At 39.3% G+C, this 24,065-nt stretch overlaps 1 protein-coding gene across 5 annotated transcripts in view; it reads left to right on the forward strand.

The window, feature by feature from the left end:
* The window catches only part of Commd10 (COMM domain containing 10), a 128,100-nt gene that overhangs the window by 97,259 nt on the left and 6,776 nt on the right, over positions 1-24,065 (forward strand). For 3 of the 5 annotated variants that reach the window (XM_052742153.1, XM_052742156.1, XM_052742157.1), the window contains exon 6: positions 9,044-20,673. The exons of the other annotated variants lie outside the window; for them this stretch is intronic. In XM_052742153.1, coding sequence (XP_052598113.1) covers positions 9,044-9,178 — 135 coding nt within the window. In that variant the 3' untranslated portion in view covers positions 9,179-20,673. Of the gene's footprint in view, positions 1-9,043; positions 20,674-24,065 lie in introns of those variants that run through there. 5 annotated transcript variants of the gene reach the window in all.

Raw genomic sequence — 24,065 nt, forward strand, 5'->3', positions numbered from 1 at the left:
TAAGAGTCTCCCAGGTGGTACTGGCTTTAAAGGTATGAAGTGGTAGCAGCTGAGACTTGACATCAGGAGAGGGCATTGATGAAGGTTGCGGTAGAAGCTCCAGGACTGAAGAGGTCATGGAGAGAAGTTGAGGTTTGATGCCATGTGTCAGGGTCAGAGTACCTGAAGACAGCTGTGCTTCTTTGAATAAGAATGGCCCCCATAGGCCCATATATTTGAATGCTTAGTCAGCAGAGAGTGGCACTATTTGGGAAGGATTAGGAGGTGTGGCCTTGGTGGAGGAGATGTGTCACTTCTGGCCTCTACTTGTAATGTCTCAAATCCATTCATTTCTAATCAGCATTGCTTTGCTTCAACCCAGAAGTATATAGCTCACACCATCCTGTGTGCTGCCTACCTGTCAGTATTGGGGCGTCTGTGTTCCAGAGCAGTGTGGTTCTCAACCTGTGGGTCAAGACCCCTTTGGGGGGTCAAATGATCTTTTCACAGGGGTCACATATAAGATATCTTGCATATCAGATATTTACTTTACAATCCACAACAGTAGCAAAATCACAGTTATGAAGTAGCAGTGAAAATAATTTTATGGTTGGGAGTCACCACAACATGAGGGACTGCATTAAAGGGTCACAGCATTAGGAAGGTTGAGAACCAGTGCTCCAGAGTGTGGCAGTATAGCCTATAGTTCTTTAGTTTCTGAATAAAATTCAGCTTAGTATAAAGTGGCCCTTGAGCTTGGCATGGTCAACCACACTGGCTTAAATCCTCTTTGCTGGGGAAGGGAGTATGCATGTTTTTTCATTACAGAGGTAGTTATTTCATGTGTATGTTAAATAGTTCTTTAAATATGACTTGACTTTTCATTTTGTTAAAACATCACATTTGATATTCTCTATCTGTTGTTTTATGGATTATCTTGAAATAACCACTGAAGTATTCATGTTCAACTGTTACTTCCCAATTGACTTCCTTGAAGAGGTTTAATTTGTCAATGACAGTTAAATAAATGCTAAAAATCAGTAATCTAGTAGCTAACAATGAGTTTAAAGATGTGGCCTGGCCACAGTTTACAACTGTAGCACTCAGGAGGCTGGGTCAGGGAGATTGGGAGTTCAAGGTCAGAATGGGCTACAAAGTGACATCCTGTCCCATTAAATGGGGAGGAAGAGGAGAAGGGGGAAGGTAGTGGTTACCTTCTGTTAGTCATTGAAGAGAAGTACACAATAGATACTCTGCAGAGGAATACACTGTAGCTCTCTCAGCTGAAATAACATCACTTGCAGCCCTACTGCTCTTTCATGCTGTCTGACTTTCTAGGCCATTAGTCATGTTAGTCCCTTTCTGCTGGCCAACTGACTTTATTAACTGTTCTAATATCTCACATTGGTAAGGCTGCAGAGACAGCTCAGCAGTGTCTGGTGCTCCTGCAGAGGACCTCGGTTTGGTTCCCAGCACCCACGTGGCAGTTCACAACTATCTGTACCTTCAGTTAGAGGGGATCTGGTGCCTTCTTCTGGCCCCCCGGGGCCCCTGCATCCATGATGTACTATGCAGAAAATCACACAAGCAAACACATACACACATCAATAAATACTGAAGTTAATCAATCATTTCAATAAGTCTTTTCTAGATGTGTGGTAGTTTTGCCTATTCTAATGCACTTTAGAAACACAGTTAGTTAAAATGTTCTCCTTTGTCTCTCAGCTCTTGTCTTTATAATAGGAGACCTCTTTGTGTTTTGTATGACACTGGTTTGTTTATGTTCGTACTGCATAGTTGTATTTATACCACAATGTATGTATGCACTTCTTCATAATGGAAATAAGTCTGTACTGTGAATTATACATATGTGTACCAGGCTTTTTATTTTAGGCCACGAACGAGCTCCCAAATCATGACACAGTGACTTACTAGTTTTGAATGCTTGGCCTAGCTTAGGCTTGTTTCTGGCTGGTTCTTTTAACTTAAATTAGCCTGTTTCTTCTTTATCTACCTTTTGCCTCAGGGAATACTACCTTTCTTACTTCTGTATATCTTCCTTTCACTGCTTCTCTGTGTCTGTCTGTCTGGCGTCTCCCTGGCTTCTTGCCCTAGGCATGTCCCTCATTCTGTTCTCTCCTTCTCTCTAGTTCTTCCCATTCTCCTCTTTCGTAAGCCTATATTTCTCCTATTTATTCCCTCTGACAGCTAGCCCTGCCTGTCTTTTCTCTGCTTAGTTATTGGCTGTTCAGGTCTTTATTAGACCAATCAGGTGCCTTAGGCAGGCAAGGTGAAACAAATACACCATATCTTTCTTAATTAAACACACTTCCTTACATCATCAGACAAATGCAGCATAAACAAAAGTAACACATCTTTACACAGTTAAGGTAATATTCTGCAGCATAAACAAATACAACACATCTTTGCCTAGTTAAAGTAATATTCTACAACACATATGCACATATATTTCTTGTTGGTTTATGCCTAGACACAAATCACTGTATCACAGAATCTTCTTTAACAGGTAATAGCAAACTTTTCTCCAGAGCAGCTGTACCAGTTCGCTTCCTAATGACTTCCTATGAGTTCTGACATTTTCCCACTCTGGTATCTCTGGTGAAGACGAACTATCATTTTTAATATGATCTAATTTTTAAAATGTACTTCTTAGTCTTGTCCTTTATTATTTCTACTTTCTGCTTTGTTTAAGAAATAACTCCATTCCCAGTCTATGAAATATTCTTTGGTATTATCTAAACATGTTTTTTTACTCTAACTTTCCTTAATTGTACTATAGCACTAAAATTCAGACATACTCATCTTCTACATAAAATTTATTTTAATGGATTATATATATCATGAATATAATATATATACATAATTATATAATATACTATCTATTATATATATATAATTTTACATAAATAAAACCCTAGAAAATAGAAAGATTAGATAAATGCATATATGTTCCACTATTTTTCCCTGATTTTTATATTGATTGTGGTGGACCAGCCCCCACATTTATTTACCCCAGAATGAGGGATAAGAGACTTAGTTAGAAATAAAGAGGGAAGGGAAAACTGACAGAAAACACAGGATAGACTTGAGTAGGTCTGGATCCTTACCCACCGGCCCTGAACTTTATTCCAAAGGTCTATTTGTAACAATGCCAAGGGGTGGAGCAAAAGACCTCCCCCTTGCTAGTTACAGTCAAGTGTAGACCCTTACAAACACCTGATACTCAGGCCCATGGTCCAGTCAACCTCTTATACAGTCCTGCTGGGTACAGCCACTAGGAAACCTAGTGGGCTCCAACAATTGACCATTCTAGAATTATATCATATTATTAAATAGATTATTTAAAGCATATAGGAAACTTAACTACTCAGTAGTCTAGCCAGAAAGCTTTTCATGGGAAAATTTCCCTTGATGACAATTTGAAAAAGTATCCTATCTATAGGGCAAAAGTTACTCTCTATATTTTTATATGTAGTAAGTTAGGAACAGTCATAATCTCCAATTAGTTAGGTATATGGTCGACTGTAAATACTTTAATTTTTCAGAAGTGAAGATGTAACCATTTTCACTGAACTCCTCAGCTAACTCACAGAATAGCTCTAGAGATTCATCTGATTGTTTGTTTTTTTTATAAAATTTGCTTATGAAAAGGGAAGAGAAAAATTTGCCTACTTGATTCCCTCACCCCCTTTTTAAAAAGTGGATTAAAAAGGTACCAAAAAAAAAAGTCTTTGTCTTAGTTGGGTTTCTATTGCTGTGAAAAGCCACCATGACCACAGCAACTCTTACACAGGAAAACATTTAATTGGGGTGGCCCACTTACAGTTTAGAGGTTCAGTCTATTATCATCATGGTGGCATGCAGGCAGACATGGTGCTGGAGAAGTAGATGACAGTCCTACATCTTGCAGGCAGCAGGAAGTGCTTTGTCTCACTGGGTGTGGCTTGAGCACATATGAGACCCCAAAGCCCGCCTCCACAGTGACACACTTCCTCCAGCAAGACTACACCTACTCCAACAAGGTGATACTTCCTAATAGTGCCATTGCTTTTAGGGGCCATTTTTTTTCAAACCACCACAGTCTTATTTTCCAGAACATGAGTTTCTGGTTTCTGGTTAATTTCCCACTATGACCCAAGGATGTTGTCCATACTTTCCCTGCCTTTCTGAGATCTCCATGGTGTGAGATCAGCAGTTATCAATGTGGATCGTTTACAGTGGGGTCTTACAATTAACACACTCTTTCCTAGAGGAAACTCTCCACTTACGTTCCCATTTGTTTATTTTACCTTATACCTGTTCATCACCGGGTGTGGGGAGGGGGCATGGTAAAGGAAACAGAAGAAATGGAGGATATTTTTTGGTTCTTACATAATTATCTCTTAAATTGTAGCATTTTCCCTTATCTCAAAATTAAATCTAATGACTTTTTTTTAAAAAAAAATCTATATTAGTGTACAGTCAAAAGGCAAACAGTGTTAAAGGGCAGCTTGGTATTAATTGTTTTTTAAGTCGTTGGGGAAGGAAATAGGTTTCCTGGGATTATTTAAACCTCCAGTTTCCTGTGACTTGAGCTAGCTGGGCGTTAGTTTTTGGAGGTGATGACATAGTCATTAGAAGAATTGAATTCCACTTTGGAACAGTTGTAGTGTCTTTGCAGCCTTGGTAAACTGTTTCAGATTTGGCTGTAACATAAAAAACAAAGCTCACTGTGTTGGGCAGCTTCCCTGAAGTTACTTTACTGTTAGCCTGGGATGTGATTACTGAATCTGTCCCCACATCCTCCTCATTATGAAAAGGCCTAAGCTATCTTTAGATAAGGGAAATTTTCTTTTTCTGTGGTTATTTTTTCCACCAATTATCTATCTCTTTTTCTAGGTGAATCTGAACTTCTAAATCGATCCTTCATTTTTCTTCCTTATCATTTTTTTTCAGTGGGTTCTGGAGAATCTCTTGCTTTTATCTGCTTGCTCAACAGTTAGATACTTAGTAGTTCTTTTTCATTTTCAACCCGTGTTTTTAGGTATAATTTTGTCAGTTCTACTTTTAATATTTTTGAGCTTTTTCAAAACAGCCTGTTCTTTTTTATTGCTTTTGAGCTATCTTTTTAAAGTTCACAGAGATTGACATCTCTATTTAGGGTTTTCTTTTGTTGTTTTATTTTTATGTAGCCTGCATGTTATTTCTTTAATTTTTCAGGTTTGGTGGCTTTCTTGTGAGGCTTTCCTCAAAGGCTGGCGACCCTTTGTTGTTACTCTGTGTAATTGAGGGCCTACACTTAGCAGCCATTTTACGCTAGAGATGATTTAGGCCTTAACCCAGATAAGAATCCTTCTTTACTTCATGGGGTTTTAGATTCTCCTCAGAGAAGTCTCCATCCAACCCCTGCAGTGCAGGAGTGGGCCTGACTGAGTGGTGAGCTTCACTGTGGACCACTGAGGTTGAGTTCCCTTCCTGCTGGTTAGTACCAGCCTTCTCTGTCTGTAATCCTGCTCCCTATTCAGATCTCCCCATTGTCAGAAATCATGTTTGAATAAACAGTGTAGACCTGCTTTTACTGATCGATCATGAACGTTCTACAGCCCAGTCTCCCTTGCTTGTTATAACTGCAGTATTCTATGAACTGATTGTGGTTTTGTTTTGTTTTGTTTTTTTCTGATTGTGGTTTTAATGTATCCAAATCTCTTGATTCTTAGTTTACAGAGTTTCCTCAAATTATCTGATTTGATGTAGTGTTCTGTCTTATGTTCTTCCATGATTAATACTTTCTGAGACAGGTTCTCGTGTCTCAGGCTGGCCTTGAATTTGCTCTGTAGTTGAGTATGATCTTGAACTTTTTATTCTCCTGTCTTCACCAAGTGCTGTGATGACAGATGTGGGCTACTTTGTTTTATGTGGTGCTGGGGTTGGAACCCAGGACTTTGTGAATGCTAGGGGAGGAGTCTGCCAACTGAGCTACACCCCCAGCACCAATACGCTTTATTTTCTTTCTCTCTCTCTCCTCCCTCCCTCCCTCCCCCTCTCTTTCTCTCTCTTTTCATTTAATACAGGGTCCCACAATGTAGCCTTGGCTGTTGTAGAGCTTACTATGTAGACCAGGCTGGCCTTGAATTCAGAGAAATCCGCCTGCCTCTGCCTCCCAAGGGCTGAGATTAAAGATGTTGTGCCCCTACTTCCAACTTCCTTTTTAAATTATACTGTTTTGACTTTGAAGGGAAAGTGAAGAGGTGAAATGTGCCCTCATCCCCACTATAATCCATTTTCTTTTAAAGTAAGATGTAAAAGCACAGTTTGAAATTAAGAGAGGCCAAAAAGATGATGAAATCATTTTAATGGAATCTTAGAAATATATTTGAAAATGACAAAAATGTGCTGTTTTACTTATTATAAAGGTCATTATGCAGAATTCATTTCTGTTATGACTTCATTTTTCCCCCCAGGAAAAGAAATTGAAACCAATTATTTTAGCAAAATTTATTGGACAGTGTTTATTATTGGTCATTCTGTTTAAGAAGAAATTGCTTAAGTGGTATCTTTATTTCTTGTTAATAACTTTCTTGATATATTAAGTATTCAGTGACCCATTTTACTAAATATGTTATTTTCAAAAGCCTCATGGCATGGCAGCATTGTATTGGTAAGTTTAATTTTCCAATACCAAAATTGTAAAAGAATTATTTATTTTGATAGATTAGGAAAGATTTCTTTGCTTTGTCTCGGCAAGATTCAGTCAAAATCAAATCAGATGTTGGGCTAGCCAGGAGACTCATGCCACCCAGTCTGATGGCCTGAGTTCGAGCTGTAGATCCGGTATGGTAAAATGGGAAACCCATTCCTACAAGCTGTCCTCTGGGGTGCACACATGGGCTTTAGCATGAGAGTACCCACTCACATGCACACCGACCGACACACACTAAACATAAACAAATATAAGCCAAAGCAGTCGATGTTATATTAATAGTCATGCAGAGCTGAAGTCCCATGAGTAAGGTAACTGTCTGCTTGAATGGACAGAGAGTTACTTAAAACATATTTTAATTAAATACATTTTTAGAAACATTGCAGTTCAAAATTAGGCCTTGGGATTGACTTTGTCCTATTTTTTTATAATTATATTTTGAAACAAAGTTTGCTAATAAGTGTTTAGAAGAGAATATGGAAAGGTTTCATTTACATAGCTCAGGTATTTTATGAAGTGATCGTTTAGTTTTTCATTAAACCCATCTAAAATTAAGGAAAATATGTGAAACCACATGCTCTCCTTTTGAAAAATTGATATTAGTATGTTGGTAAGCTTGTTTTTGTTCGTGTACTCCTTTATGATAAGTAACAATTTTTTAACTTTTTCTTTTTTCTAATAAAGCCAGTTCCTACTTAAAAAAATAAGTAGCTTGTGAAAACTTGTTAATTTTAAAAGCACACCTGCATCGAAAACTGATTTTAAAACACAGTTTTAAAGAAAACTACCATACTGAATTACAAATTTCAGTGCTGTCTCATTTGCCGGTCTGACTAGTTTTGATTAAAAGGAAGTTGATTAAAATGTTCAAAACCTGTTCATTGAACAGAAAACCTGGATGCAATTAGAAATCATAGGTGCCGCCCATGGATTTCTAAATGTGAAAAATCATAATGGTGATTGCTGTTTCTTTTCAAGGTGTTAACTGATCTTGCTAGGATATTTGGAGGTCTTTCTGGTGGGTATTGGTGATCCTTCTTATGGTCTAGTGAGGAACACTTGATGTGCACGAGCATTCTTATGGCTTATAGAAAAACTCTTACCAATTTGATGATATAGTTTACAGCTGGTATCCCCCAAAGTACACCCCCATGACAACAGCTTTCACAGCAGTGACTTCATTTGACATTCGCCTGGTTGGTATGAAAATTGGTTCGAATATCTAACAACTGTCTCTTACTTCCCTTATTCTGTTTTCTCATCTTATTTTGCACTTCTTGTGTGGGTGCAGATATCTTGTTTCCTTCATGTCTGTCAACCAAGCTTCGCCAGTCCCAACTAACTTCTTGTTATCTGACTTTTATCATCACTTACTGTATTGGTCAGGGTTCTCTAGAGAAACAGAACTGATAAAATGAATCTATCTATATCTAAATCATCTATATAGATACATATATACATAAAGGTAGATAGACAGATAGATGATAGATATAGTGTGTGTGTGTGTGTGTGTGTGTGTGTGAGAGAGAGAGAGAGAGAGAGAGAGAGAGAGAGAGAGAGAGAGAGAGAGAGAGAGAGATGGGATATATTAGAGTGGCTAACAGGTTATGTGCTGACTATTCCAACAGTGGCTGTCTCCAGATGGAAAGTCCAAGAATGTAGCAGTTGTTCAGTCCGTGAGGCTGGATGTCTCAGCTGCTCCTATATTCCAGTCTATTCTAGTCTACTCTGGGATCCTGAAGAAGTAGGCTCTTTTGCCAGTGAAGGAATGGACTTGCCAGTGAGAGCGAGGGCAAGCAGGCAAAGAGCAAGACCTTCCTTCTTCCACGTCATTTAGAGAGGCTGCCACCAGAAGGTGGGGCCCAGATTTAAGGTGGGTCTTTGAAACCACCTCAAAAGATCAGGATTTAGGGTGAGCCTTTCTACTTCAAATAATTAATCAAGAAAACCCCCTCAGGTATACCCAGCCACTTGGGTTTTTAGTTAATTCCAGGTGTAGTCAAGTTGATAACCAAGAGCAGCCATCACACTTACCAACTTAATTTTCTTCCTTTGGATTTAACTAGTGGCTTTAGTGTGCCTGTTTCTGTTCTAAAACTTTTTAAAAATAGTATTTTTATTGTTTCTTTGAGAGTTTCACATGTTGTCTTTTGATCATATCCACCCTACTTCCTCAGCTCCTCCCAGATGCACCCCTCAACTGTGCGTCCACCTTCACGTGTTTGTTCCTGTTTGCCCCCCCTCCCCTCCCCCTCCCCCCTCCCCCCCCATCCCCATCGAGTCCAGTCTGTGCTGCCCAGTTCCTCATGGGTGTGGGGGCTGATCTTCACGTGTTTGCTCCCCCTCCCCTCCCCGTCCCCGCAGAGTCCAGTCTGTGCTGCCCAGTTCCTCACGGGTGTGGTGGCTGATCTCCAGCATGGTTGGCCTATGATGTGTCCGAAAACTGACTCTTCGTCTCCTAGCAACTGTCGAATGCCAGCAGTGCCCCAGTTGGGATAGGACTTCATGTTCGACGCCCCCTTCCGTGCTGGCATTTGTCTGGCTTGAGCCTGTGCAGCTCTTCTGCATGTTGTCACAGTCACTGTGAGGACTGGGGACAGTACCCCAACTCTATACCTACCTCATGCTACCAAATAAACAAAACTCTAGTACCAGGAACATGCTACCTCTTCTTGAGCTGCTGGCCAGTGGGTTCCTACAGACTTCCAAATACTGATCTTGGTTACCCTCCAGAACTTGATGGTCAGACACCACTCGCTTGAGTTGTGAACATGGAAAAGTCAAATGGGTGCTGATCTGAAAGCTTCATCCCCACTGGCTGGCTCTCATGGTGCCGGAAGATGCTGTGCACTCTACCATGGGGAAAAAGCAGTCACCGATCTCAGCATGCTGTGGACATGGGAGATCTGCTCTACATGACTGCCTTCAGCCTCTGGTGCTGCTGACCCACTGTTCTCAGCGTCTGGGCTTTGTAATTACTCTGCTTCCTCTAGTTTTCTAGTTATACCAACTACGAGTTCTTGACTACTTAATTTATAACATTTACTATTATGAAAAAAACATTAATGACTTTGTGTAAGGCCAAGCAGCTAGCAAATGGTGGAGCGAGAACTCGCACACAAGCATTTGGACCTAAGAGCCCGTACTTTAAATCTCTAGATGCTGTGTTCTCCTGACCAGTAGTTCCGTTCATCTCTTTCTGTTTGGGCCCAGTTGTTTTTACATTCAGTTGACTCAAAGTTGGCCATGATGTTAAAATTTTTTCCACATTCCTTGCATACTGTCCCAGTATCAGTTAATATAGTTTTATCAAAGTGAAAATCGAATACATATTGTAGACGAATTTATACTGCACTTCTAAATTAAATTGAAAGAATACTCAGGGTTAGACCTAAGAGAATTTAGAGAAGATGTATGTCTTTATTTTCTTTAATTTTTAATTCCCAGAACTATAAGAGGACATTATTAACAGCTAGTTTTTATCATTAGCAATTAGCATACAGGATTTTTTTAAGAATTAAAGATTGGATTTAGGGCCAGCATTTTTTTTTTATTGAAGTATAGTATTTGAACATCCCTCTGGGGTATACATCATGGTAATTTAGAGCATGTGTACAATGCATAGTAATCAGATCTGGATAATAAGAATTTCTGTCTACTCAACCACCAGTCATCTTTATTTGTTGCTAATTTTGTACTCTTTAAGTCACTTTTTAAGTACCCCATTAATTTATCCGGGAGTTACCCCATTGCAACTGAAGAACCAGCAGGCATCCTGCTGTCCCGTATCTCTCCTTCCTCGCCTCCCCCTGTTCTCCACCCACTCACTATCTTTCATGGTTTTATTTTCATATATAAGTATACCTATGTGTGTAAAATGTATAGATGTGTGTATGAAATGTGTATCCAGATATAATAACCACGCCAACTGTGATGAAAGGCTATCCCATTATGCTTTTATGTGGCGTTCTTTTTGGGTGGGGAGGCCGGGCACTTTTCGAGTATTTGTTAGCAGCTCGTCTGCCTTCTTTAAAGCACCCGTTCATTTCCTTGGCTCACTCTTTAATCGGATCGTTTGTTTCGTTGTCTTCAGGTGTTTTAGTCCCATGTATATTTTTGAATATCTATCCCTTGTTGGATGAATGGTTTGCGGATATTTTCTCCTGTTGTATAAGTTATCTCTGTGTTGATTCTTTTCTTGGCTGTGTAAAATCTTTGTAATTTGATACAGTTCTATTTATCTCCTCTTCCTTTTGTGCCTTTAGGCTCCCATCTAATAAACATTGCTAAAATCTGGGAAAGTGGCAACTATATTTTGTTCGGTAATTTCATATGTAACGTTTTGAGATGTATTTTGTGTATTCTGAGAGAACGGAATCTGCTTTCATATTTCTGGATATCCAACACGGCCAGCAGCATTTATTGATGAAACTTCCTAATAGTACATTTTTGAGGTCTTTTGTCAAAAATTAATGGCTGTATGAACCTGAGTTAATTTCTGAGTTCTCTTTTGCGCTGGCCTTTGCTTCTCTTTCGTACTGGTGACGTGCTGTTTTAAAGTTAGGTCATAGCACCCCACCCCACACACACCCTGGAGTGATTTCTTTCTCTCTCTTCAGCATTGCTTTAACTTTTCTGGGTCTCTCTTGGTACCATATGGTTCTAGGAATCTCCTCTCTTTTTACTTAGAAAGCTGTTTGTAATTAGAAAGGAATTACATTGGCTCTATGGATTGTGTTGGGTATTGTTGACTGTTCTAACCCATGAGCATACAATATCTTCCCATTTCTGTGTGCATCCTTTATCACTTTATTCATTAGTGTTTTGTAATTTTTTTGTAGATATCTTTCATTTTCTATGTTCTTTTTTTCTAAATATTTTAACTTTTGCTTTCTTAATTTTTTCTTAGCAACTTCATTATTGGTGTATGAAAATGCTGTAGCTTTCTGTAGCCTGATTTTGTATTCTGCGGCTGTACTGCATTCCTTTATAAGTTCTAACAATTTGGTCATGAAATATTTCATTTCTTCTGTTAGAGAATTGTGCCATTTACAAACATGGCTTATTTGATTCTTCTTTCTGTACAATTGGGATATACTTTATTTCTTGTAGTTGCTCATGTGTCCTTGCTCAAACATCTATTACTGTCTTAGGAGGGAATGAGAAAGTGAATATCTCTGTCTTGCTCTTGATCTTGTAGCACTAGGTTTTTTCAAGTACATTAATTATTGTAAAATGTATAAATGTACCCACTATAAATTAGATTGTTGTCTAAGTGGTGGCTGGCAAGTCTTTGAATTCCCAAATGTTTTCTTCTAAAATAAGCTTTTTATTCTTTGTGTTTTAGGAACAAAATAAAGCATTTTATGACCTTGTTAGTCCTCTCTGTAACGATTCATGATCCAGGCTGGGCCCAGTTGCACAATGGCTGGCAGGTCTTCTCTCATATTTTTCAGCCTTACATTTAAAATGGCTAATGTAAATAAGTATTATTGGGGACCATTTCTCCATTTTAAAAAGTGAAATATTTGAAAACAGTGCTCTGGAAATTAACTTTAGTCATCAGCAGAAACAGTTAATGTAGAAAGGGGAAAGTTTGAAGTAGGTTTGATGTTCTCATAACTAAATATGTTTTAAAATTATTTAAAACATTTTTGCTGTTGGTTTAATATTGTCATGATTAAAATTTTCTGTGGGAAACCCTGTTTCAAAAAAAAAAAATACTTGCTGTGAAGCCGGGTGGTGGTAGCACAAGTTTGGAAGGCAGAGGCAGGTGGATCTCAGTGAGTTCAAGGCCTGGTCTACAGAGTGAGTTCCAGGACAGCCTGGGCACAAGGAAAAACGCTGTCTTGAAAAACAAACAAACAAAAAATTGAGCTTGCTTAGACTCTCTTAATATGTCAGTAATATATAAACAAATTTTTGCTTATATATACACACACAGGTATTTTAGAAAATGATTAGTTCATATTTTGTTCCAAAAACTTTTCTTAGTTAACATTAATTAAATATTAAGTTATATTTGAGACTGGAGAGATATGGCTCAGCGGTTAAGAGCACTGGCTGTTCTTCCAGAGGTCCTGAGTTCAATTCCCAGCTTCCACATGGTGGCTCACAACCATCTATAATGAGCTCTGGTGCCCTCTTCTGGCGTGCAGGGATACATGCAGGCAGAATACTGTATATACCTAGCACTCGGAGGCAGAGGCAGGTGGATCTCTGTGAGTTCCAGGTCAGCCTGGTCTACAAGCGTGTTCGAGGACAGTCTCCAAAGCTACACAGAGAAACCCTGTCTTGAAGAAAAAAAAAGATACATTTGAATTAGAGGACATCACACTTCCTGGGAAGAATTAGAGAGAAGTGGGCTTTATTCACAATGTGAACCTAATTCAAGGCAAAATCGTGCCTGACTCCAGTGTGCTCTTGCTGTGTGAGGCCCACCCAGGTCTCCCTGCACAGATATGTGTTCTCCTGAGAGGACTTCTGGTGAAGAAAGTACGAGATGAGCTGCTTGGAGAACAAAAAAGGATTTTCTTCTACAAGTTCACCCTAATATACTTGAGGTCAAATTTTGAATATCTGTATGGAGCAGTGGTTCTATGTGATATACTAGGTCGATCTCTTTAGTAATTGCCAAAATGACTGTTAAAGGGAAGTTCATCTGGTAAGGTCTGTAATCTGGTGTTTTATTTCACAGCACCTGACATTATCATGACCTGCAAAATAGCACTCAGTGTGCAAAGATTTTACTTTTTCCAACTCTTCTCTCACCTCACTTATCGGAGTCCAAGAAACTGTTAATTCCGACCCAGAGAAAGGACAAGGCCAGGCTTCATTTTAGACTAGAAGTGTGTGCCGTGCTGAGCTCTGTGTGTTTTATATGGAGACAGCACTGTCGTCTCCTGTAAAGACAGGCTTGCACACGGTGTCCTGTGGCTAACTTGTCACTTACCTTCCTTTATTTATGTCTCGGGGCTGGAGTTTGATGGAGAGAGATCATTTCTGGTAGATCCTGCAGATTATCTTAAGCTCCGTAAAAACTGTGTCATCTAAATGTAAAATATGGTTGATTCTTGTGTTCCAAGATATTGTCTGATTTTTGAGGTAAGTTTATACTCTGAAAAAAATGACATGCAGTCATACAGCCCACTATGAAAAAGTTATATCCCTAAGTCTCTGTTAAAGCCTGAGTTGAGGGCAGTTGACATTTCATCTTGTTTTCTTGTGTTAAAAAGGTTTTTAAGATGCCGTTAATATCAATACTGTTATGAATTATGAATGGGGGACCCCGAGGGTATCCTGCATGTACAGGGGAACATGCTGGCATGCTGGGCAGATACAGCGAAGGGCTGGCTGGCAATCCACACCATGCGGGCACGGCAGGTGAACATTCACAACCCAGATGCTGCATCCATGCGGAAATGGTTGGTTATAGTAAAGAGACGAAGAGAAGACAGGGAAGAGGGAGAGAAGAAAGAGAGGGGGGGGTCGAGGGGTGCACACCTCGTGGGAGTGGAGAGAGAGAGAGCATGGAAGAGAGAGAGGAAGAAGAGGGTTTTTCTTTATGTCAGGATGCAGAGCGGCCCCAAGGGACGAGTCAGAATATTAACAAATACTATAGCTTAATTTCTGCATTCAGTCCCCACTGAAATGAGTTTTATAGACTCAGTCCATTTCAGACATTTATTTATGAATATTTTTAAAGCATTAATCTTCACTTTTTTGCTGATCTGTGCTCATGAGAAGTTAAAAAATAGCTAGTTGTGATTTGAACCTGAAATAACCTTGCATGAGAAAAGAGACTAACTCTTTACGCTTCTGCTTAGAGTAGAGTATTCTGCAGGTTGGCCCTTTCCCCTCTAAAAATAATACTATTAAAAAAAGACAATTTTGGTAAGGTATAGTGGTGCATACCTTTAATACCAGCACTCAGGAGACAGAGGCAGGAGGATCTCTGTATGTTCCAGGTCAGCCGGGACTACATAGAGAGACCCTGTCTCAAAAAACAAACAAACAAAAAGTAATCCTGATATCATGATCATATTTATGAAATGCCCTCCGACATTTGTTTTTAGCATTCTGTTTTTTACAAAACTTTTAACTTTTCCTCCAACTACATGGCGCACATATTTTTCACAACTATTAGAATATATCCCAGAAATCTTACAGTTTTATATTTGCTAACTCTGAGCTAATTTACAAGTAAAAATCACTTCTTACTACTCTGGAACTGAACAGGTTTTGCCTAGATTTTGGGGGGGAGGTGAGGAATGTTGATTTATCTTCTTCATTGTTCCCCCTGTTCTACACTTTCAATCCCAGGCTGTACAGGGCTTAGCCAACACTTTACCAACTGAGCCACACTGCAGCCAGAATTAACTTATATTTACATTGTCCTCAAGCCTTTGGGGGACTGTTCCGTCTTAATTCCCTCTTCCATTAGCCTATGATTGCGAAGCAGCCATATGTGACCCACATTCACAAAGCGATGTGTTGGAGAAATGCTCTCACCATTTTGTCATTTTCCCACATCCAGGTAGGAAATGCCTTTGTTTTTTTTCCAGCGCTCTAACAGGCAATTTTGAGTTCCAAATTATTGAGAACTTCTTAGCAGGGTAGTTTAAAGTTTGTTTTACTAAGTTGGCCTGGGTCACGAAATTCATTAATATTAATGACTGAACTCAAAAGGCACTTAGCCTCTCTAATCAGTAACAGATACAAAGCATTAAGCCAAATGTAAGGCTTTGTTACGCCAGGAGTCATTCCAGCGAGGCCACATGGAATAAGCAGGAGAACAGCCGGCCGGAATGTTTCCCAGCCACCTCTGGCTTCTTCCTTCTTTAGAGAAACTGAAGTTCCTAAAATCATACTCAGATACATTTCTGTTGACGTCATGTGAATACATGAAATAAAATACTTGGAACTAACCACTAGTGGTTTGAAAAAAAAAGCTCCAAAGCCCTATTACTAATAAGCTGTTAAAAAGAGAAAAAAAAAACCTTGGGAACATACTTTCTTAACATGTCTTTTTTAACATGTCAACATTAAAATTGCATTAATTCATGAAGTTTATATGAGTCATTACTGACATTTGTGAAATTCATATAAATATGAGCTGCTGGGTGGTGGGTTCTGTTTGTCCCAAGCCTCTGAAACTGTCATCAGCCTTTTCTATAAACCAGAGATGTGTCGGATGACAGTGAAGGGCTGACATTTCAACTTTGAAATGAGCAATTACACTGTTCATTCAGATTTCACTTACTCGTTGACATACAAGCAACATGTCCTTTTAACAGGCAGCGTGAATGCAGTAAGGAAGGCGAGTGCTCGTTAGGTCACTTGGTAAATAGAACTAATAATTTAAGACATTAGTGGCAAAAGTGATTAGCAAACTTGCATTAAAAGCCAGATCATAAATAGGTCAGGCTTGCCGAATGCCCAGTCCAGTGACTGTAATAAAGAAGCAGCCGTAGCCAGTGTGGCTGTGTCCCAGGAAGCCTTCATTTTAGAAAACTGATAGTCTTTCTGATGCAGCACCTGGGTTATAGCAGACCAGCTCCTGGTCACTGAACGACCTTGCTCCATATTGCCCTCTTCTGGGCATACTGGGCTTGGCTCCTCTCTACACTCTCGGTGTCAGTAACCTCCCCTTCTTGACTCTAGAATAAAAATGTACCACTCCTTGTCTCAGTTGGATTACTGGGAGCTGTTGCTGTCCTAATCATAGCTCTTGTAACTCTCCAGGAGCCGTGATAGTCCTTTTCTGGTTTCCATCCACCCCTCGAGGCATTCCCTTCATGGTTGGTGTGCCTTCAGTATTTATTCTTGGTTTTCTCCAAGTATTATCCTTGGGAACTACCCTGTAGTCCTTTAGCTAGAATTCTTAACTTGCTCCCTGTCCTTAGGCCTTGAAGTTTATCTACACCCCAAGTCTCTAACCTTAATAAATTCATATATTTAATAGCTTGATGGTTTTTTTTTCTACTTGATTATCCAAAGACACTTCCAAATCAATATGTATTAAACTGAACTCATGGTTCCTACTCTGTTCCATCCCTGTAATGGATGGTTTTATGTCAACTCGACACAAGCTAAAGTCTTCCGAGAGGAAGGAACCTCAATTAAGAAAATGCCTCCATAAGATTGGACTGTAGCAGGCCTGTAGGGCATTTTCTTTATTAGTGATTGATGGAGGAGGGCCCAGCCCATTGTGGGTGGTGACATCCCTAGGCTGAAGGTCCTGGGTGCTATAAGAAAGCAGGCTGAGCTAGCCATGATGAACAAGCCAGTAAGCAGCACCCCTCCATGGCCTTCACATCAGCTTCTGCCTCCAGGTTCCTGCTGTTTGAGTTCCTGTCCTGACTTCCTTCGATGATAAACAGTGATATGGAAACATAAGCCAAATATACCTTTTCCTCCCCAACTTGGTTTTTGGTCATGGTTTCACCAAAGCAATAGAAACCTAACTAAGACAACCCAAGACCTCTTCCTTCACCCTCATCCTATCTCAGTGACTGGCCCTGCTCATCGTTTTCCCAAGCCTGATGCTTGTCTTTCATTCCTAATACCTTGTATCTCACACATTTCTCATTGAAAGAGGCACTGAGTTTTCAGATCTTATTTCTTAAATGCCTCTTAAATGCATGTGTTTCTTTTAATTTTCAACTACAGCTACCCTAATTCAGACCTCCGTTACCTCTAGTTCTATTATTATCACATTAGTCTACTTCTTCCTTTTGCGGTCTCCCTATCTTGTCCTGTTCAAGACTTTATCTTTCTGATCTTAGATTACCTATCATTTCTATTATGAATCTTCTATTCACTCCACAGTACCTTGACTGTTATAGCATTCAAGTTATTTTGTTCTTTCCATTTATCTCTCTTGGACATTTAAGTTCAAGTAAAGCAAAAGTTGTATGTATTGATCATTGCCCTAGCCCCAACACCTTAGCATGTTGCTTATAAAAATATGTTAAAAAATGAAATTACTCTGAAACCCCAAAACCACACAATATTTTATACAAGTCATCAAAGCATCAGAACATATCTAATGAGTTTGACTTGCAGGGTTAAAGGAAATATGTAATCAGGAAATTAAATACATGAATGAAGTAAAAAGGTCATAGTTTATATAGGTGTTTTATAGATGTTAGGCCTTGGTCATTATGATTAATGCTACAGTTGGCCAGATTTGCTCTGAGCTATGTTAATGTATATACTCATAATCCTGTGCTTAGACTGGTGGAACTCTGCCCTAGCTTTATTGAGTCCTGGTTTTCAGAGGAAAAGTTGGTTTTACAGATAAATCCCCAATGTGTATGTGTGTGTGGGGGGGGGAGGGATTAACCTACAGTGTTCGTGTTCTGCATTACTAGTTATTAAAAATATATACGGCACTGCCCTTGATGTCAAGGAGCTTCCTGCGTGATATGAAAGCTTCCATTGCAGTAGTACATCATTGCAGTATGTACATACATACATTTTACTAACAGAAATCCCACTGTATGAGAGAAGCGCAGCACGCGTCCAGGGTGGTGGGAGTTGGGAAGACTCAAACAAGGTTTCACAGAGGAGATGACATTTCAAGAGAATTCTGAAATATGAAACAGGTTTCCAGGAAGAGAAAAAAATAATTCTTAACATTATTCTTTAAGATAAATAAAATGTGTTTGTGAATCATGCTTATATGCTATATTTTATTTTAATTGTCAGAAACATCAAATTATGTCAGCATTGTTTGTTATGTACTGTGTTTAGGTATATGTTTGTGTCATGCATGACTTGTTAAATCTGAATTATAAAATCCAATCCCAATAATTTTAGTTGCTTTAATTGGACCATACTTTTATGCTTAGCGATACATACTATGTGGATACTGTCTTGGAAACACAATATGAAGCTAGTCAAAAAATGTCGCTTATACATGATTATGTTAAATTTTTATATTTTTTTCAGACAAGCAGACCAGTAAACTAGATTCTGACTGTCCAGGGCTTTGAGGGGGGCAGAGTAATTACTAAGTGTTAGCAGGCAGTGGCTAGAGGTCCTGGACTGCTTTAGAGGTGATGAGGATTTCTAGAATTAACTGTGAGAGTACAGCCTTGGGGCTGAATTACTCACTTTAAATGAATGAACTGAATGGCATATGAGAATTTCTATAAAACTGCTATTAAAAAAGTAAGTCGAATTCTCCAATGTTATTTTCCCCCTGTAAAACATGTGTTCCATCTTTGTCTCAAGTATCATAGTACAGATTGAATTATAGAATGGTGTTGCCTGTGTTGAATTCACAGCAGCTGCCACAAACTAATAGTTTAAACATAAAATGAAAATACTGGTCATGAGCTCTTGGCTGAGGATTAGAAATGTATCAACTAGTTAAAAGCACTTACTTTTGTAGAATATGCATCATTAGTTCAGTTGACGCCAGGATGACTTTACAATTGCAGTCAGGTTCACAGTTACAGTTTACAAGGCTCTAACGGGGAGGGGAAAGCGATTTCAGCTATGGCCACAGTATGTTCAGAACAGGGCTGTTACAGGCTAAAGTGTCCTCTGGACAGTTGCTGCCTTGAGTTACTCCCACATTCTATCAACTTGTGTTTTATCCTTGACTGTCTTTAGGAAAACTGGGTTCCTAGGTATTGGGTGTGATTAGTACTTCCTGTAACTCTGCAGTCAGTGGTGGATCGTCAGCTTTCACAGGGGACTAGTTAAGTCCATTTCATAACTGACACAATGCTGAGTGTGTCTTTTCATCCTGATGAAGCAGCCCCTGAGCAGGTAAGTGTAAATGGTGACTGGATGTGAGATGTCAAGGGACGCATTGGTCCTCTTCCTTCAAATGGACTTAACAGCACAAATTGTTTTGAAGAATTAAATCAGTTGGACATAGTGACTCATGACTGTAGATTCTGAGAGATGAGCTCAGCCAGCCTGAGCTACCCCAGGAGACACTGAAAAGGAAATAAAAAAGGAATTGGGCAGAGAGGTGGGGGAGAAGGAAGGAGCTGGCATATACCTTTATATTTTTTGTACACTGTTGACTGTGGTCAGTCATTTAATTTAGGACAAATATAATGTAGCTCTGGAAAGTGCCAATGTATCACACAGATTTTTGTCAATACTGATTTTAAGAAAACAATAGATCCCAAACTTTGGCTGTTGAAGTCCAAGTCTTTTACACTGCATTCTGGAAACAGCATGAGTCTAACTTAGAGATTGTTGTTTACCCAGAGTCCCTCAGCCAGGGTACTAAAGCATTCTGGGAAATAATACGGTTATTCCAAATGGTAATGTTTTAGCAAAAGTGCTTCTGATTATAATAATTTCCATTTTCCAGAAAACATAAAGCATCGCCTATAGTATTTAATACAGAAAAGGCTCCATTCTGAACTACTTCTGTTTAAAGAACTTCGAGTAATGTTATTCAAAACCTCTCATCTTGCTGATTAGATTCAGCAACCATAGCTAAATGTATCCACACCAAAGCCTAATATCATAATGATATATCGGCACACACATAATGCATTACAGTTAATGAATACTGCATGGGGTACATTTTTGATTGGCTCCAAGTGTGTGTGCAGTGCACGGCCCACCTTACAGAAGAGAACTCTGCTGATGGGACGGCCACACATTGTTGTGTCTCTGTAAGAAGAAAGCCTCTTCTAGCCCGAGTGAAGAGTAAAGAGTGTATGCAGATCACGGGTCAGATGGCCAGGATTAATTGATCCAATTAAACGCAGTGAAGTGTACACTGTTCTACGACTTTTGTGTTACTTAAAGATTTTCAGCCAAAATGCTTTGTTATCATGTTGGCAGCCAGACTGCTACATTTTCTTCTCAGCTAAGTAGTGTGAAATGCCAGGTTTTCTGCTTTAACCAGCTTGAGGTGAGAGCCATTTTTTTTTTCAAATTTATTGAGAATCAATTGTTGTAGTTTGATGATTATGTTATTAGGTCTACTATTTTCTAAGCAGAGTCAAGTACTGTACCTGAATAGAAAAATAGTGTCGTCCTTTACACAGGTTCCATTCTCGGGTAGACTCCGTGTTCAGTATGCTTTCAGAGGAGGAGGCTTTGGTGTCAGCTGAGCTGTGTGCGAGAGTGTGTGCACGCGTGTGTCTGTGCATTCAGTTGGGATCCTCCTAGAACAGCAATAGCAAGAGCCAGGATCCAGAGGACAGTGTGTGAAACACTGTCGGTGCTCTCCTTGATGCCCCATCCATCTGCATGCAAGATGACGCCAGAATTTGAGTCTTTACAAAACATGGGCCAAATTTTGGTGAATGCCACACTAATGAGCTTGGAATTTGCTTTTGCAGTTTGTATACTATTGTGTTCTAAAGCAGATAAGCATTTTGCTAAAATATACTTTTTAGAGATTAAAAAACAAAGTTATTATTTGGTTGATATAGCCTTGGCAGATGCTATCTGTGGCTTGCCTCCATTGGTGGCAGATGTCCTTTTAAATTTTCATCATCTCTGACATAGTCTCAGGTTCTCAGAACGCCTCCTCATAGAACAGGGTCATGCCTGTGAGATTTGGGGAATTGCTGGAGTGGGCAGTATTTTCCACAGACTTTGGAATCTCGGGGCTTGGAGGAAATAACAAAAGTTAGCTCCGTGCCCTGTAAAGGTGATCATTTCTATTGCTGTGTTCTGGATCTTGTATGTCCATTGAGATAACACTTTTATTCTTTTGTTTGAAATTAAAGTTCTAAACTTGGTGATGATCACTTTTGTGAAAATTTCACAAGAGGCTTGTTTTTGTTCTTTTTGTTTTGTTTTTATCATCAAAGTTAAGACAGTTCATTAATTTTTCAGCATATTTTGGGGAATTGAAGCCTTAGCCTTACATTATATTTCTTTTAACTTAAGATAGCTAGACACCTCAAGACCTATATTTATTGGCTATTTTACCTCATCCTAGTTCGTGAGTGTTTCTGTGTTAAGTGGAAATGATTGTGCATATTCATGGGAAGGGGATTTTTTCCCCCTCTGAACCATCTTGACGTTGAAATCAAAGTCTGTAACCATCTACTGCCTCCGTGACACAGAGCAAGAATGGTGACTGGCCTCATCTCTGTCATTTGTGAACATCCTTCTGTCTTTGTGGAGCAGGTTTCTTGACAGTACTTTCTAACTGACATTTTTGTATTTAACTACCTCAGTTCAGAGGCCTCATTTGCTGATGCAGATACACTTTTTAGCATCCTTAAGTCATAAAACAAATAAACAAAAAAGTCTTAGGAGGTGAGGCTGCCTCACATCAATAACACACACGTAGCTCAGTGTCTTTGAATGATCAGACGCTGTGGGTGAGAGAAATGGCCAGTGGCTTGGACATGTAGATAGAGGTCATAGCTTATTTGGTCTTTAAGAGCTGACATTGTATTGGTCATTTTTGAACACTAATACTTAATAAAGACAGTGAACAACTAATTGTAAATATGCTGGAATATATTTAGAATTATCTCTAGTTACATATAGTTATAGCCATATAATCCACAGAGATATTTACTAAGTGAATGATGCCTAATGGTGTTTGTTCAATGCACTCGTTTGGTAGGATGGAATGTTATTTACGTGCTCTCTGCCTAGGCTCCTCACCCGAAAAGAAAACCTCTCCAGAGACCAAACAAAGTGTTTTAGGTCCAACTGAACGAGAGCTGGTAGCCTTTCCCTTGCAGGAGTATTCTGCCTTCGTGCCTCTCAGTGAAAGGATAATTGTAGCATTTCTAATTTTGATATTCAATTTAGATTTGAAAGCTGAGCAATATAAATTGTAATTCTTATCTGGGATATTTTTATTATTTCTGCTTAGATAACTTGTGACAAAATTGGTGCATTTCTCTTTTCAAAATGTATTTGTGTTCCTCACTAATGGGAAAGCAGAAGATATTCTTAGTGTCATCTTTCATCAGTCAAATTGTTCTGAAGACCTTACTACATTCTATTTCCATGGGAATTTACTAATGGGTACGTGCAACATTATCCAAGTTCTGCTGGATACGCTTACAAATTAAAAATGAAGAGGAATAGAAAAGTGATCTTTCTCAAGACGTTGGCAGAATACCCATTTGTGTTCTTTCATTTTTACTTTGCCATATTTTCATATCAAATATAAAACGTTTAAGTTTGGTATATTGACACCTAAGATTAGCCCAGACAATAGAAATAATGAATTTCCTGAGTGGATTTCTAGCTGTAATCTTACGTGTAGAAGGCAGGAGAGGGAGAGAGGACATCTTTTAGTCTCCATCTGTCTAGTTAACAGTTAGTGGCATCAGTGGATTGTACAGGAAAATGGAAGGTGGAAGGCATATTTCAGAACAAGCCACCCAGTTTTTCTGTCTGTATACTAACTTCCCGATTCATTTAATAATGTGATAAATAGCCACTACACACTTCTAAATAGCACGTATGGAGGGTGTGTAAAGCTGGGGCTACTCGCTCTTTATCCAGGAGTACTTGCCCTAAATCCCGAGCCTGGGCACCTCCGTTTCTTGTACTGTGTTCTTTTCCCGGGCAGTCTGGTCTGGTGTCAGTGACTCCTGAGTTTGTTTCTCTTACCTGGCTGTCCTTTCCAGACTTACTTCGGTATTTTCTGGGTGATCTCTGCCTTCCTGAGCCTTGTCTGGAAGTATACATTGGATCCACCGCCTGAACCAGCCTTTGTGTTGCTGATTTCAGGTCTGTCCCTCCAACATCTCTTTCCAGCAAACCGGCAGCCATTCTCCATCTTTCTATCCCTCTGTGACCTCCTGACCCCTGCCCAGATGGTCATGGGGCTGTTTCCTCTACCTCTGAACAGTGGCTCGGTTTTTCTCTCTCACTGCAGACGTTAGATGGAGTCATCATTTCTTACCTGAACTAAATTGGTAGCCTCATGGCTGCTTTGTCCACAGCCAGTTTGGCAGGTTCTAACCGGTTTCCAAAGGAAGGCAAGTTGAGTTTTTGACTGTAAATAGAATTGTGGCACTCTTACACCTGCAGTCTTCAGTGATTCCCATTGCTTTTAAGAATTTGATTTTTGCCGGGCGGTGGTGGCACACACCTTTAATCCTAGCACTTGTGAGGAAGAGGCAGGTGGATCTAGGAGTTTGAGGCCAGCCTGGTCTACAGAGTTCCAGGATGGCCAGGGCTACACAGAGAGAGAGAAAAAAAATGTATTTTAATCTCCAAAAGAGACAGTAGGACCTACATTAGCTTTCTATGGCTATTAGTCTAGATTTTAATTTTGTTTCTTGTTTATATAACAAAATACCTTAGAAATACAACTTAGAGGGGGAAATATTTATTTCATTCCTAACTTTTTAAAATATTTATTTTATATATATATATATATGAGTGCTCTATTGACTTTATACCAGAAGAGGGT

The sequence above is a fragment of the Peromyscus californicus genome, unplaced genomic scaffold (genome assembly GCF_007827085.1).
Source record: "Peromyscus californicus insignis strain IS unplaced genomic scaffold, ASM782708v3 Scaffold_17__1_contigs__length_78620276, whole genome shotgun sequence".
Lineage (NCBI taxonomy): Eukaryota > Metazoa > Chordata > Mammalia > Rodentia > Cricetidae > Peromyscus > Peromyscus californicus.